Genomic DNA, 17,499 nt, shown 5'->3' with positions numbered 1-17,499 from the left:
TATATATAGTAAATATATATAGTAAACGACCGTCTGGTGTAGTGGTAAGTGACATGGTCACTACACAAGGGGGTCGCGGGTTCGAATCCCGCCAAGGAAAGATATTTGTATGATAAATATAAATGTCTTTTCCTGGGTTATGGATGTATATTAAATATATGTATGTGTATAATAAAAATCTTACATTTATTTCCGTTATCTGGTACTTGTAACACAAGTTCTTTACGAACTTATCACGGGACCAGTTAACGTGGCGTGATTGTTAGTAAATATTAATTTATTTATTATTATTTATTATATATTTTGTAAAGAACAATTATTGCTCTTTGATCGTTATAGCATCGTTGCTACTGTAAAATATTATTGAAATTAAAACAATGAAATTTTGAATATTTATTCACTACTAGCTGACCCGGCAGACTTCGTAGTGCCTCAATCGATAAATAAAAGACCTAAGCTTTTCATCACATGGACACATGAAAGGAAAAACAAAATTGTTATTTTTATTTAATTCCTAGCATTTTCTTATTTATCTACCTTTTAAACCTTCTCTGGATTTCCACAAATAATTTAAGACCAAAATCAGCCAACTGGTGGTAGGACCTCTTGTGAGTCCGCACGGGTAGGTACCACCGCCCCGCCTATTTCTGTCGTGAAGCAGTAATGCGTTTCGGTTCGAAGGGTGGGGTAGCCGTTGTGACTATACTGAGACCTTAGAACTTATATCTCAAGGTGTGTGGCGCATTTACGTTGTAGATGTCTATGGGCTCCAGTAACCACTTAACACCAGGTGGGCTGTGAGCTCATCCACACATCTAAGCAATAAAAAAAAAATAAGACTAACGAACAGCAATTCATTTTTATATACCTATATAGATTGCTTGAAAATTATTATAATACATATTTTTCATTAATTATTTTATCCGAAAACAACATAAAATGTAATCGATAATTACAAGAGATTTAATCTATTCAGCAAATTAGCTTAGGCCGGAAAGGATTTTGTTACAAACAAGATAGCAGAAAAGTTATTTTAGACGAAGCAATGCTCGTTTCCGTTGAGTCTTTCGTAGCATAGGAATCGTTCTATTAAAATGAACACGGCACAAATAAAAGAAAATCATCTTTATTTTTAGTAATTCATACGAAATATTAACGCTATCAATCACATTTTTAAAATTTTAAATAAATATTACTTGATAAACAATAGTAGCGAACATAGCAGAAATATTCTAGCCGAAGAGGTCGTTGAACTATCTGAAACATAAAATTGTATTGTATAAACAGCAATGTTTTTCAAGTTGAAAACAAAGCTGCCATAATCTACTTATTCGTACCCTCGTTCGCAACTTTTTTCTCCTTGAGGTTGCTTTATTATACACAAAAGAAATAAAAATGCAAGACATTAAATACAAAACAAGTGCAAAGGGCGGTCTTATCGCTAAGAGCGATCTCTTTCAGACAACCATCAGGTGGACAAGAATCACTTTAGGAAACAATTTACATGCGGTGTACCTGACGATTGCAATATACATCATATATGTACATATATACACACACAAATACATATCTTCTTTTCATTTTCATGAAATTTTTCTTTGACATGACATTTTCTTTGTCATGTAGTCTTTTTAATATTTTTACTAACGACATACGCATAAACGCTATGAAGTTATTCGTTTATTCACTTCTTCACAGTACATAAGCATAATTATTCTCAGTTAGTCAAAAACAAACATAGCTTCAATGATATTCAATTCCATGAATTCCCATTCCCGAGAAAAATCTAAATGTAACCGGAAATCTGATACTTGATCTTACCATTACTTTGTCTTTGTTGAGGCCTTCCGATTTCAATAGCAGCTATTTGAGCAGTCGGCATTAAACCTACAGAAATATTTGAATGTAAATTAATCAAATAGATTTCAGCAATGGTTAAATAAAATTAATTTGTATATAATTACTTTATTCTTTATTGTACACACAGTTCATACAATATAATAATTGCGAAAAGTTATAAAATGGTGAGCTTAACTCAACAATTGAGTTATCTACCAATCTACCAGCTAACCGTTCTTAAAGAGGGTGAGCTTTACATAGGTTAATTATACAATCATCCATGGTGTCGGCATTACACCGACACCATGGCTTTATGTAATGACATGACAGCGTCAAACGATCTTCCTAGTTGCAACATAGACCTATATAGCAGGAGACCGATCAGAAAGTGCAGACATAAGATGGAAGTCTCAGCAATGTAACGCTGTTCCTTTCACACTAGAATATTATTACTTCTTAGCAGAAATACGTAGATTGTCATTACTAGTTAATTAAGTGGGTTTTTGTCAGTAAGGAATGTGTGAGTCGGGCGAGTAAATCTTAATTAGTAGCTTAGGGTTTACTTCAGTGAGTTGCAATCATTTTTGATAGAAGACATTAGAGCTTGTTAAGCGATGCTTGAATGATAAGACCTCAGTGTGTTCGTAGATAAATGAATCGCATTCAAATTACTTCTGATTGAGATAGCAAGAAGTTGAAAGGGTACCCCTAATTTTGATTTTAGAATATACATGCTAATATTATTAAAACGAGTCTTCGATATAGCGTTGGTTATTTTCAAATAAAAGTATTGACCTCCGGAACCTACGTGTGTTTGATTAAGTTTGATGAAATGAAGCAACCCAAAAATTTTATGTAAGTGGTCTATTGATTTGTAGATTATTATAAACGAGTCGTCTATTATCAAAGCCGGCAATCTGACTTTTGGACAATGATTGGTAAATCAGAAAAACGAATTATTGACTTTGTATTCCATTGGCAGTCACAAAACTCTTCGGAACGACATCTTAGATAAATAACAGGTTAACTATTAACCTTCATTTAATGCAGGTTTTGAACCGTATTCTTTGAAGGAGACGATTATATTCAAATCAATCTGAATTGACATATCAATAAAAAAAATTTGTCCAAATGCACAGATTGCCACCTTTGATAATAGACGACTCAAACGTGACTATACTGCAGCTACTACAGCAAGCTGTTGCAGAGACCGAGTCACCTTTTAGCTAAATCTTACCCCAAAACCGGGATGAAAACTTGGTCTGAATGGGTTTAGGTATGTTGGGCTACACAAATTACCTGGATAGTATATGGTAGTACGGCTATCAGTGTAGTTGGCTGACGGCAAACTTAATACACAGGTGAACTCTTCCCACGGAGTCATGACGTCATCGTCGTGCACGACTGCTTTTGTTTCAACTGAGTAAAGACCCCATGAATTCATCTTTATCTCGGTAGAAGCTTGTTTTAAGAGCTTACTGAAAAGTACAAACTTGTTTTCAAATTGGCACACGTACTATGCTGTTAGATTTTTGTGGACTAGTGAAGTAGGAGTCAAAATCCGACAACAACAAAAATGGTATACATCTGTTGCAAGATTATTTGTATAGTTATTTAGATTTAAAAAAATGAATGAGTTTACTTAAATGCTTTCTTTAATAAATCAGAACATAGGAGTAAGAAAAAAACCTGTCAATTTTTATAAGTATTAAATCTGAAAAGAAACTTCACATGTTTTCTATTTTGAATCACGTATAAGATTCTGCACGTGAAACACGTAGTCATAACTTTAATTCATTTTACATGTAAGACGTTGAGTGACTGGCAAAGGATGCCTTCCACAATTTGATTTATGGCTGCGAGAACTAGTCTCGCTTGCTTCGATATACTTATAATAATATTAGACTTCCGAAATATTTATTATCATTAGGTAACGTTTATGGTAAATCGACAAAACTTTAGAAAGTTCAATAAGGTCTAATTAATTCACCAAATTTCAAGGTTCAATTATTTCATTTTATTTCATAAAGGATAAGACATCCGGTGCATTCGTATCTAGCGATGCACCGGTATTCGAATCCTGTAGGCGGGTACCAATTTTTCTAATGAAATACGTACTTAACAAATGTTCACGATTGACTTCCACGGTGAAGGAATAACATCGTGTAATAAAAACCAAACCCGAAAAATTAAAATTTGCGTAATTACAGGTGGTAGGACCTCTTGCGAGTCCGCACGGGTAGGTACCACCATCCCGCCTATTTCTGCCGTGAACCAGTAATGCGTTTCGGTTTGAAGGGTGGGGCGGCCGTTGTAACTATACTGAGACCTTAGACTTCTTATCTCAAGATGGGTGGCGGCATTTACATTGTAGTTGTCTATGGGCTCCGGTAACCACTAAACACCAGGTGTTCCGTGAGCTCGTCCAATCATCTAAGCAATAAATTTTTTTTTTTTTTAAATTAAAAGTTTCAGTCTCAAGGCAGTGACATTATAGTCATGGTGCCTATGGGCTTCTATAATAACTTAATATCGCGTGTGCGAAAAAGAAGTGTTGCACAAACAACTCAAAGAAATGAGGTGAAGGTGAATTTTATGAAGTATGAAGTAGATACTTCAACAATATCTAAATTTGTGGTGTTTATCTATAAGGCTGGTTGAAAATTGTGTAAGGAGGAAAGCATACTAATATACCACATAAATTTACGCTTCAGTGAATATCTTACCCGTCTACTGGTACTGAGTTGGATAATTCAATGAAAATCCGGCCGCAAACATCGACAATATGTTCATAGGATAACATGACAATGAAACTATATTGTTTGATGAATGATTTGTGGATGAGTTACAGAAATTTAAGATATTTGGAGCAGATTGGGCAAATGATAACGCCGAAAGATCTGAATGTCTCTGTATTTGGAACTGTTTGTAATATGGGATGTTTATTTAAGGTCATGCAATAAAATACACAATTTTGTAACACATAATACTACAAAACTACCTAATAATGCCAATATAAAATTATACTAACCTTTGTGACATAATATTCATTGTAGGTTTTGGATATAGATCTTCGGCAAAGCAAATTAAACTTACAATGAAGACGTATCGTTTTTCTTGGACGAAATGGAAACTTTTACCCGTGCCTGTTAATTACATCTCGTCTATATTTAATGAAAGAAAGCGACTTAAAATATTATTAGATAATCCAAAACGAAAAACATTCAAAAATCAATTAAATGGAACAACAATAGACTTAATTTATGCCTTGATATTAGTTGATATCATAAAATATTCGAAAACTTACTATAAACTAACATGGATCTTGTTCGTCGGTCTTCCTCAATGAACGTCGACACTACACACGTATAGTTTCCACTTAAATCAGTTGTTGGTCTTATTATTTTCAGTGCTCTATACGCTTGTAACGGCTCATCTAAAAATTTACATATAACTATCGACTTGACTTAAAAGTAGATAAAACAAGCAGATGCATTTTTTATTTTTTTATTTTATTTTTATTGCTTAGATGGGTGGACGAGCTCACAGCCCACCTGGTGTTAAATGGTTAGTGGAGCCCATAGACATGTACAACGTAAATGCGCCACCCACCTTCTAAGTTCTAAGGTCTCAAGTATAGGTAGTTACAAAGGCTGCCCCACCCTTCAAACCGAAACACATTACTGCTTCACGGCAGAAATAAGCAGGGCGGTGGTACCTACCCGCGCGGACTCACAAGAGGTCCTACCACCAGTAATTACACAAATTATAATTTTGCAGGTTTGACTTTTTATTACACGATGTTATTCCTTCACCGTGGAAGTCAATCGTGAACATTTGTTAAGTACATATTTCATTAGAAAAATTGGTACCCGCCTGCGAGATTCGAACACCGGTGCATCGCTCAACACGAATGCACCGGACGTTTTATCCTTTAGGCCACGACGACTTTTACATATATTTAAATCAATGGTTATTCAAACCTGAAATTCGGAAATTCATGTCAACTTTCCCTTTGAGGAGACCTATGACTTGTGGCAACATCGGTGGAATCCACTGGTATACTAGACCAGACGAACCATTGAAGAACCATTTCACTACGAGCCCCGGTCCCGAGGCTGCGCTCATCACGTACTCGCAGTCCAAAATAACCGACTCCGTACCCATTTCCACTAAATAAGGCACTTCTATTCGATTTATGTTCACGGAAACACATTCTGCGAAAAAAAGTTTCATGTAAATTTATTATTACATTTATACTAAGTCGTTTTCAATCAACAATGTACAATATATATGTACATAAAATAAATCAAAATGAAACATCATATAACAGCTAATATTTTGGAATTCAATAGAATGAATAAAATCACATATAATAAATATATCTGAAGCTTATTTATTCCTTCCGATTCTAAGTAATTGACTATCCGAGAGCAGATAAATATGAAGATTTAGTTAATCCTACTCTAAAATAGATTGAAGCTTCTTCTTGGTGAAATGAATGAGATGCAGAATTAGAATTTACAGAGGGAGTCCAATTTGCTATATATTTCCATTAGAGGATACTCGAACGAAGATAACTTTTACGTGTCTATGCTTAAGGAATATCTGACGTATGCACGAAACATAAATGCATTATAGAGTCTAATTTAAACGTAATTATTGCACGAGCATTAGTACGTCCGTTTTAATTATTATAATCATTATGATTGCATGAAATTTATAAATATTATCTATCTTTTTTTTTAAATTAAATTGTATCTTGTACTGCCGTTTCATACTGGTCGAATAATTTACTTTAATTTAAACTAATTTTAAAAAAGCAAGCGTTATTAGCTTATCTCGACATCACAAGAAACCTCCTCAAATTTTTTTTTTTATTGCTTAGATGGCTGGACAAGCTCACAGCCCACCTGGTGTTAAGTGGTTACTGGAGCCCATAGACATACACAACGTAAATGCGCCACCCACCTTGAGATACAAGTTCTAAGGTCTCAAGTATAGTATTAATTATATAATATTAATTATAATATTAATTATTAATGTACAATTATTATTCTAAGGTCTCAATTAAACATTATGTATTAATAATAAAGAAACGGATAAATTTATTTTAGGAGCGTAAATGAGAACTACATCAAAAGTATTACGAACAGATAATGAACAAACCACGGAATTGATTATGACCGACAAACTGACGAAAGGGAATCAGATCTATGCTACTTTTGCGGCACAATATCCGCATTTCATTTTCCGGGAAACGAGTCGGTTCTTTTTGTTAGCTTTGCTTTCAGACATCAATTATCTTCCAGCGTTGCAAATCCTATCTCGCAGGAGTCTTTTAAGTTTCAGTTTAATTACACGCTCGTGCTTCTATTTGCAAAATGTAAATTCCATGTATTCCGTGATCCGTTTTTAGTTTAAAATCACGGAATAGATAAATATGGTTTAAAATACATACAAGCAAAAATCCATGTCAAAAACACACAGCAATCTTTAGACACTTTATTTCGTTTTTTACAGTTTTTTTTTATAGATTCGTTATCACGAATTTTTTTTTTATTTATTTAAAATATATAACTATAGTACGTATTATACCTACATAAAATTTGATTATCATAATTCGCTTTTACAAAAATTGAATATTCTAATTGAACTAAGTTCAATTAGTAAATCTTCACTGTTTTGATAAGTGGTATACCTATTTCGATAAATGTATAATCTATGTAAATAATAGCTACAATAGTTTGTCTTTAGTGGCGTGGCTCATGAATAATGTATTGTTGTCATAGCAGATATGAACTCAGGATGTAGTTATAGGCTTTCAAAGAGATTGAAACCTCTCGATTGGTATTACCATTGTGCATTAGGAAAATATCTCATTAGGCCTAATATCGTAGGATTATACGTTTTTCTGCATTATATAATACAATATACACGGGTAAAAATATACCTTGTAAATTAAATGTAATTTTCACGTCAAATATTTTTGTTCATAAATTTTCGCCAAGCAATTAAAGGCCGGAATGAACCGGTGACGAAAATGAGAATTAACAATATTTAAATAAGGGCAGTGCTGCTTTAACACAAATTAATTTGGAGCCTTTAATCAGTTTTCCGAGATTTCGTTCCTTCATTTAAAACATTTACATTTAAATTGGTGAAGTTTAATTTTGAATTTAAATAGGCCGGGGATAAGTCGTTTTTGTCAGATTATTATATTCTTACGTTGTTTCAGGTTTTACGTGTATAATCATTTTAAAAAGGTAGCTTTCAAATGTTTTAGTAGCATACAAAATCATTTTAATTTTCTACATTAGATGTACATATGTCTAAACTAATTTAATTCAAAACATGCACATCTAAATGAAATAATCGAAATACTTAATATTATAATCTAAATTTATGATAGCAAGAAAATATTCAGTTTCTAAAACTACGGTCTGTTCCATGAAAGAAAAATACAACAATTGATACCAACTTGAGAATAATATGAATAACACTAGTTGTCGCGGGTAGTCCATGCTTAGCGATGGGACATTGTACTTTCTTTACAGAAGTTAACGCGAAGTGCCAAAGTTTCCGCGACCACTGCTCCTTACAGTTCAGAAATAGCAACTGGAAAGTTGTAGGTTGCTTTTGGCTGTAAGAAGGCGCGCATGCGCGAGCTGCCTGTTGAGTTTTGTCTCAATTTTATTATTATGATCATGGTAAATATGAATTTAGTGAAAAGATGTAACAGTTTTAGACAAGCCCATTATAATTTAATAAATATTCACTTGATGGGCATTGGAAATAATTTTGTTCAAAAAATTGTACATTTTTTTCTCGCCTGAAGAATCTTATTGGATTTTTTTACTTGACAATGGGAACAATTAAATAAACAACACTCATTCATGAACCGATTTTAATATTTAATTTATTTTGTAACATTACATCCCTTCCTTTCTTACTTGATTTATTGACTCTTATACAACGGTTAGTAGTTTCTGGTAGTCACAAAATTTGAATTTATACTGGCTTTATACTCTTTTTTTGAAGTAATTAAAATATTTAAATCCGGTAAACAAAACAGCACAAACATCTATATATTTTACACCAGTGAAGATAATACAGAAACATTAATATCTGGCAAATATAGGCAAAGAGATTTCTTATAGATAGGAATTAAATGAATTACACATTATCTCGGGATAATGAAACGTATTCTTAGAAAATGTAAGCCTGACGAAGACGTACACTTGGCTCGCCACAAAATAAGGTAATACAGATTATGTGTACAATTTCCAAAAATACTCGAAATTGAGTTAATATGCGGAATCATTTGGTATCACCAATATTTTTCTCATAAATACAGTCAAAAGAGCGTAGTTTAGGTTTTTTTTTTTAGTTTATCTATGTTTTGACTACTATTAACAAAATTAATACATAATTATATTTTACTATAAAATACAGATAATGTAAATGGTAAAAAATAAAAAATAAATGTTGCAAAGATGATTAATATTAAAAATATCACATGTTAAACCTTTCAAACATTCTCCTGTAAAATTAGTAAGTTTTGAGATTAAGCAGTTTTAATGCGAGAAGACGAATTATCAGTCCAATATTCGTATAACATTTCACTGCTTACACACACCTATTTGTTTCCTAATAGATACAATTTGTAAGACAAGGTTTTCCTATTATAAATCTTATTGTTTGGATGTCGCAAGCACAGCAAAAACCGAGTAACGATGTTTTCAATGAACCAAATGGATCTGGATGAAGCCGGCATTTTTTCTTGCCAATACAATCTGTAATACCAACGTTGGTGAAGCGCCAATTTTTATGAAGTTGGTTCTGGATATAAAACCTAATTCAAATTCCGTGAATAATAAATTGAAGTATTAATTTACATAGCGATGTGTTAGCTAATATATTGTTAGTAAACAAATTATATGTCTACATTTTAGTCGGTCAGTCTTTTTAATCGGTTTTGTCGTCAAGTAAATAAATAAATAAAATAATAAATAAATATTTACTAACAATCACGCCACGTTAACTGGTCCCGTGATAAGTTCGTAAAGAACTTGTGTTACAGGTACCAGATAGCGGATATAAATGTAAGATTTTTATTATACACATACATATATTTAATAGACATCCATAACCCATAACCCATAAAATTAGGTTCACTTTCCAAGTTTCGTTGGAATATGGGAAAGGATATTGTAGGGAATAGATAAGGAATACATTATTGCTTTGCGTCAGAAAAAGGATATCCTACCTATTTCTGACGCGCAGCAATAATGTTTTCCTGTTTGAGGGGTTAGACCATCATTGTTCTATACTATTGGGGCTTAAATCTCAAAACTCAAAGTGGATGATGGCATTCACGATCGGCTACCACTTTACCAAACGGCCCGTAAACTTATTAGCCTGATTATGCTAATTAAAAAAATATATAGCAGTTGTAGAGGAAATTAAGAATAAAAGGTAATTTTAAAAACATGCTTTAATAGCAAACACAACTAAAATCATAACACAGAGTAAACTGCGGGGTGCTTTCTACTGTATTTTAATAATATCTCAATTTTTATAAACAGCTACAAAATGAAATATTCGTGAATTTTGATGTCGTGCACATCGTTTTTTAGAAACAAATTGAAGATTTTATTTTTCGAGTCTTTAGTTCGGTTTGCTTTTGAGTATAATTCTTTTTTGTTTGATTTTTTACATATAATTTATTCCGTATATGGTTTAACGGTAAGGATTTTTCATGTCGATGAACATAACAAAATAATATCGTATATAACAATAAACCAATATGTCTATAAAATTAAAAGGTGCAGTATTTTTTCTCCGGTTGATAAGTAAAGAGATTAATCCAAAATTGTATAATTACTGTAATTCTTTACATAGTATTAAGTATTGAATTATTATCGGTCCATAATATATGTACAAATTTTCATGTTAATTGGATGACTTAAAGTTGGTGAAAATTATCTGGAATAGATTCAATTAAATAGATAGATATATAGATAGATATTTATTTGTCGGCATCACTCTTGACAGAGAGGTCATGGTCATCACTTCAGGTGTTAGTGGCAAACTTCACAACACTCCTCTCTGATGGCCGCCCTCCTCGTACATTCATATAGCGACGATAAGCCATTTAAAAGCTCTCTATCTCATATAGATAGGTACAGGTCAAGCTAATTAAAGCGTGTGGTAATAAGGTGAGGGCTCTATTACTAGACAGGTGGGAAAGCCGTAGCAGCAATGGGAAACATGATATATTTTTTTTAATCCCCTTGTAGGCAGACGAGCATACGGTCCACCTGATGGTGATCGGTTACCGTCGCCCATGGACTTCAGCAATGCCAAAATACTGCTGCCATTTCAGTATTTCTCAGTTAATTGACAGATTACTATCCAATAAAAACTTCTGGTTTGCTTCTTAAGGTAGATGAGTTAGCGGTCTAATGATTGTCGAAAACAGTGCCACGCGTTGTAAATATCTCAAGTTTTTCAAACATAGGTTGAAGCGAGACTGGTCATGGCCCTCGGAGAACACTGTAGAAGGTAGTTAATATCATAGCTGGGTGGTGCGTGGAAAAATCAACGCCTTAAATTGCACTAGTAATGAAAGTAGTAGAGGTGAATGTGACCCAGTGGTGGATGGTCAGGTGACATGGCTGGTCTCAAACAATATCACAGAGCAGCATCAATATGTATGTGGTACAAAGCTTAGAGCATCGAAGAGAGCACTAGTCTTTCTATAGAGCCAGTCTTCAAGCGATCCATGTTGTTCTAATTATCGACAAACCCAAGAAATTAATTCAGAATGGAATCAAATATAAGTGGCTGGTGCTATACGGGAGTCCTAGTCCATAGATGGACGCGGTACTTTAGGTGAGATCGAATGCCTATGCCTTGTTTACGATATTTTGACTTTTCACGTTGTTGAAGATGCTCTTTTCCCATGAAATTTTTTTTTATTGTATATTGTGAATATAAGAATATAAGATGTGAAAGAGCAACCACATTATCGTTCAACTCGTACCCCGCCATCATCATCATCATCATCATCATCAACAGCCCACAGTCGTCCACTGCTGGACATAGGCCTCTCTCAATACCCCGCCATGCCGTACCCAAATGCGAGACCTTACACAATTGTGCTACCAAATTAATTCTTATGAACTAAAGTTGTAACTAGTAATAAACTGGGCCCGATGCAACAAACTCAAAAACAAAGTTATCGTATAATGATATGCTTCTAATTTACGTAAGTGGCATGTAGAATTGAAAGTAGAAATTTCTCATTTTAATATTTTACGAGTTTCGATGGGTTGCGCGACTGACCCGCTTGACCTGGTCGCAGGGTTGATTCCTGTAGCTATGTTAGACCAACGCTACTTGGTTGGAATATGGAAGCAAAAAACTATCTTTCAACAGTAGGTACAATAGTTTCAATTTGAAACACTCAGGCAAATTGTTTTAATAAATTAAAAAGAGTTTAAATTAAAAACCGTTTTAATAAATAAATTAAAATTCCGAAATTTGAAAACGCCCCTTTTTTACAAAAAAAATAGTTTCACCGCTACATTGATCTGAGGGCGATTTCAATAATATTTGTTATTAATTAGTATTTACTCTACTTTTTAGATGACGTTGCAAAAAAAAAAGTGGACTATTTTCTATTCTAAATTAACTATGCAAAGTCAACATATAAATGTACCGAAATTTTGAGGTATCGCTGTATTAGTCAAATGCCGATCATCTCCACCTCACGTGTAATGAAGTAATCAATTTTATATAAATTATGGACATCCCTGATTCTAAGTCCTGAAGTTTACCTTTCAATAATGAAATGCAATGCGAGTAGAAGTTCAATAAAACGATGTTGGAGCCGGTAATTTATGTCCGCATTAGAATGAAAAACGATGGTCAATAAGAATATGGACGGCGGGCAACCTATAAGCTTATAGCCACAAAGGTTGATCACTTCGAATAAACGATTCAACAGGGCTCTGAAGCCGAAAATGGAAGTATGCACGACATTAACACAATCAGAACCCCTCCTGACCGAGCCTTCGCTCGCCCACCTGTCCTGGTGTAGCTGGAAAGGCCTCCGGGCCACCAGTAATCTTTCAATCATAAAAAAAAAACCCAATCAGAACACAGTATGAGTTGACTTCAATACTTGTCTTGATCTTGTCGTGTTAAACATAAATGCTTATCGTTTCAGTAAGTTCGCATTAGTATTTCGTGAGCTATGTATGTATGTGTTACGGTAAATGTACACACTCTTGGGAAATGTACACTTTTACCGGTAAATGTGCACATTTGCCAAAAAGTTAGGTATATGTGAACTGAATATAATCTTTAAGTACATTTCGCGGCAAAAATATGTACTCTTGCCTTCACGTTTTGGTAAATGTATACTCTTTCTTACCTTCATGTTTTAAGAAAAGTTGGAATAGAAATAAATTAATAATGTTGTTTCAGTAAAAAAATATTTATTGAAATAAACATAATACAATCGGCTTTAATAACGAAAATTATTGTAATTAAAAATGTAAATAACAAACAAAACATACTTTTCTTTGCATATTATATAATATGTCGTAGGTTAGGTTGTAGTGGTGCTCATGCGCATGCGCACCACATTACCAGCACTCGCGATTTCGTATTTTGTATGCCATGCTCACATTTACCAAAACGACATGATCATTATGAATTCAATGTATAGTAATCGGCAAACTTCTTGAGCAAATGACCTTGACTGCGCAGAACCGAATTTTAGGTCACTTTGGTGGTGAGGGTGAGGCGCGACGGCAGGGGAAATGTATCGAGCGCGTTATTGGTAGATCAGTCGAACCTTGCGTCCCGCACCGCGCCCTCATTCCGCTTGCTTCCAAAAGTACGCTTGCGTACAGTGGAAAGTCTATCGTTATTAATCGTTAAGTTATTTGTTATAATTGCTTGTGGACTTTGTTGCCATTGCTATTTGTTGAGTGTTTGTTGATTTTTTATAAAACATACACTATGCCGTGACAAACTGGTGTAGTACTTAAAAGAAAGGGTAGAAAATTTGTGTACGACGTATATTGCTTCATTATAAAACAGGGGAAGAATGATATGGAAAAATTAAAACAGACTTCGGAAGCAACAAAAACATCAGTGAGTACTGTTAGGTGCATTATTAACGAAGCTAAAGGCTCTGGCTTGCTCGCAGTGTTTCGGACTCCGGGTAAGAAAAGATCAGGGAAGAAGAAAGTTACCGGAATGGATAGTTTCGTTCAATCTGTAATAAAAAGATGTAATCATAATAACTACATAACAAGCAGCGAAACTCCGTACCGTAGAAAGGCTTCGAAGAATTTAAAGAAGATATAAATTTTAATGGCTCGGAATGAAGCTTACGACGAATTATGAAAGAGCTAGGCTTCAGATGGAAAAAAAGAACAGAAAATAATCGGAAGCTGGTAAATGAAAAAAGTAACATTCGATTACTACGAATCGAATATCTTCAAAAAATAATTAATTATAGACAAAAAAGAAGACCGAATCGACCGAGTTGTAAACTACGCCGATGAGCCCTATGTCGACTCATCACGATGATAGCGACTCGGGTGATGAAAACAGTGATGATGATGATGGTCAAGATTATGATAACGAAAAAAAAATATACAAATACCAGCTTCGCTTTAACTGAACCAAGACCTGGCAACAGCTCTAGTTTTGACTTAATAGAAGGAATATCTATTTTACCACAAGATTAAATTATTACAATTATTAACCTATATGTTTTGTTGATGTTCTAATAAATATATATATAAATACATATGTTGATTTTAATAATTTAATTGCATTATGACGCAGAGTAAGTAATGTTTTTGCACGTGAGTGTACCATGCGCAAACTTACCCCCACTACGTCAACAAATGCTCAAGAAGTTTGCCGGTTATTATACCTTCTTTAAAATTGTAGATGTTAATTAAATGCACTTGGTTCTTGGTTACTTTGGTCATATTGCTCGGCGGCCACCAGACGACCTTGAAAGATTGATTGTGGTGGATTGTGGAGGTAGAAGGGAAAAGACCCGCCGGCCGGCCACCATACCGTTGGTCGGATCTGATAACTGCGCTCACTGGACTCTCTGTTGCGAACGCCCTGAGAGAAGCCGAAAACCGAAGCAAATGGAAGCTGAGGGTACAAAGAGCCACGAAGGGCTTTCAAGGACACAACCTTCAGCAATGAAGTATTCGACTAAGAAGAAGAAGAAGAATTAAATGCACATTACCCAAACAAGGAGGCAAATGTGCACATTTACCGGAAAATGTGTACATTTGCCGCAATATCTACTTTTACCGTACCATATGTATAGCCAAGTGACTGGCGTGCGTCCTTACGCGTCACACTAGGCCCTAACTACCGAACGTCATCTGTTTTTTAATAGTGTGACATAGCATGCAGTGCCAAAATTCTCTTATGTACGTAAAATACGATTTACTAGCAGATATTTTTTTGTGCCCTACTATTTTGTGATATGTCCTATTACTAGTAAATTTTCGTACTTTTTAATTAGGTAAATTGAAAATTATTAGGAAAATCATATTTCATTAAAAAGTTTTGGTAGCATCTATGAACTTTAATTATCAAAATTTTAAATGTAAAATGTAATGTTGATTTGAAAATTGAAATTAAATTCCTGTAGTGTTCTGGAAAATAAATGTTTTCGTTTTGTTAATTTTTCATTAAGCTTCCCTAAAAAAATATTTATTTGACTGAAAATTTCATAAGATTCATCTTGTATTTAAAGTAGATCAAAAATAAGCTTAAGCTTAAGCCGACTAGTGAAGTGAATTTCCTGAAAATATTCATTATAAACAGATTGATTGTAAATGTTTCTTAAATATTTATGTTTTAGGTAGAACTGGAAATCAATTCTACCTGTGCCTACCTGTACATAAATATTCCCGGCAGTATAAAGCCTTTATTTTTATTTCATTCGATTAGCTCTGATACAGTTTAACCATAATATTAATAAGAAAGAATAAACGTAAAGCAGTCATAGTGTTTTGGCAATCGATTAAATTATACTAGAGGTCCCGCAGTAGTTGAAATTCGACTATAATTAATTGTAATTGTAAGTTTGTACACTATTATGATTGTATTTTATACTTCTATAATCACAAATTTCGCCAAGACTACATTATAAGAAATATTAACAAAGACATATAACATACAATATTTAATCTATTCTCAATTTGACAACAGACGTTAAGAACAAGTTTGACAATAAATAGTATGCATGCGTGTGTGCGTCAAATACATGGTATGTAGTGTGTGTAATGTTTTCTTTATTGATTTAATGTATCTTTTATGCATTATTTAAAAAAAAAATAGCATTGTGCATTCCTTCTCTATATTCTCTATAAGTGTGGGAAATTTCATACTCCTCCGTCCGCGCAATTTTCGTAAAAAGGGATACAAAGTTTTTGCTTCACATATTAATATATAGATTTAATTCTAAGCGACCGGTTTAAGCCATTACAATTTCGGTCGTGTCCTTTAATGGTTTCAAACGAAGCTCCATACCGATCGCCTATTCTGCAAAAAAATTGAAAGCTTTAATTTAGCCGGTTGTTAATTCGTGCGCGACCGATTCAAAGGCTCCGACGGCTATTATTAAGAGCGTAAATTGTCAAACAGATGTAGCCAACGACTAGTAATGGTGCGTAAAAAAGCAACGAAAATTGGTGAATATTTCGGACCGTTTCGGATTTAGTTTTGCAAGCTTTACGGATTAACGGCTAACAAACATAGATTCGGCCAATTTATTCATGGATGGGAGCGGAGGGATCAAAATTCATAACAACGGGCATTTTCGCTTTGAAAATATTTTACCAAAATAGAATTTTATTCCATTTATGCAGACAATTAAGCTCTTGTGAAAATACTATATACGAGAGAGCTGTAGATTATCACTAAACAATTATGTACATACTACTATGTGGCCTGGCAGACTAATCGATTTATCAAAGCGTAGATTAAAGTTGCAATTTTGACAGCGTATTCACAAAATAAGCAGAATACCAGCCAGATGGTCAGATCTAGTAAGGGAAGCACTTGGTCGTAGTCTGTGCCATGCTGTCCATGCCACCCATGATCGAACACAGTGGAAGAACGTCACATGTGGTCGCGATCCTCAGCAGTAAGGGAACGATATAGAAAATATAAGTATATTCAAAAGCGAGATTTTCGGATGACTTTCAAAATGTTAAGACTATGTTGTAGATTTATTCAAATCTTTTAAATAGCACAGTACTAAGCTGTGTGTCTTGTTTTCCATCAAGGCGTAGTTTCAGTCGTCATTTAAACGAGTTGGATAGCAGTGCCCGTGGCTTGGTCCTGCCCTGGGGAGTCTACGCGAGTCTCATTCTGATGGACCGGTTTGTTTTGAATTAAAATGTCTTTTCTGCACGCTCCTTTGACGAAACGAGTATGCGAAGTAGAACGAAGTCCCTTGAGACTTGAAAATGGAAACTTGAGGTTCATATCTCGATTTGCTTACGTCGAATTTTAAGTTAGATTTGTCAAAAGCATTTTCTGTAAGCTAGGTGAATGACCTCTAAGACAAACCATCTTCATATAATTAAATTATTG

At 34.1% G+C, this 17,499-nt stretch overlaps 1 protein-coding gene across 3 annotated transcripts; it reads right to left on the bottom strand.

Moving 5' to 3' along the window:
• Positions 1–1,110: 1,110 nt before the first annotated feature.
• Positions 1,111–8,479, bottom strand: LOC110385785 (uncharacterized). 3 transcript variants are annotated; one of them, XM_021350177.3, is made up of 7 exons: positions 8,321–8,479; positions 5,823–6,056; positions 5,147–5,275; positions 4,871–4,985; positions 3,139–3,317; positions 1,822–1,887; positions 1,111–1,257 (listed from the first exon to the last, which is right to left on the bottom strand). In XM_021350177.3, exons 1-7 carry the CDS (start codon positions 8,361–8,363, stop codon positions 1,193–1,195), a joined length of 831 nt encoding a protein of 276 aa, XP_021205852.2. In that variant the 5' UTR covers positions 8,364–8,479; the 3' UTR covers positions 1,111–1,192. The 3 variants fall into 3 exon arrangements, 1 of the variants encoding a protein (XP_021205852.2); XR_009974491.1 differs by lacking the exons at positions 1,822–1,887; positions 3,139–3,317; positions 4,871–4,985; ... (1 more) ...; positions 5,823–6,056; positions 8,321–8,479 and adding an exon at positions 1,338–1,812; XR_009974492.1 differs by lacking the exons at positions 1,822–1,887; positions 3,139–3,317; positions 4,871–4,985; ... (1 more) ...; positions 5,823–6,056; positions 8,321–8,479 and adding an exon at positions 1,516–1,812.
• Positions 8,480–17,499: the final 9,020 nt, after the last annotated feature.

Source organism: Bombyx mori, chromosome 12 (genome assembly GCF_030269925.1).
Source record: "Bombyx mori chromosome 12, ASM3026992v2".
In the NCBI taxonomy this organism is placed as follows: Eukaryota; Metazoa; Arthropoda; class Insecta; order Lepidoptera; family Bombycidae; genus Bombyx; species Bombyx mori.
This window is presented reverse-complemented; position numbering and strand designations above follow the sequence as displayed.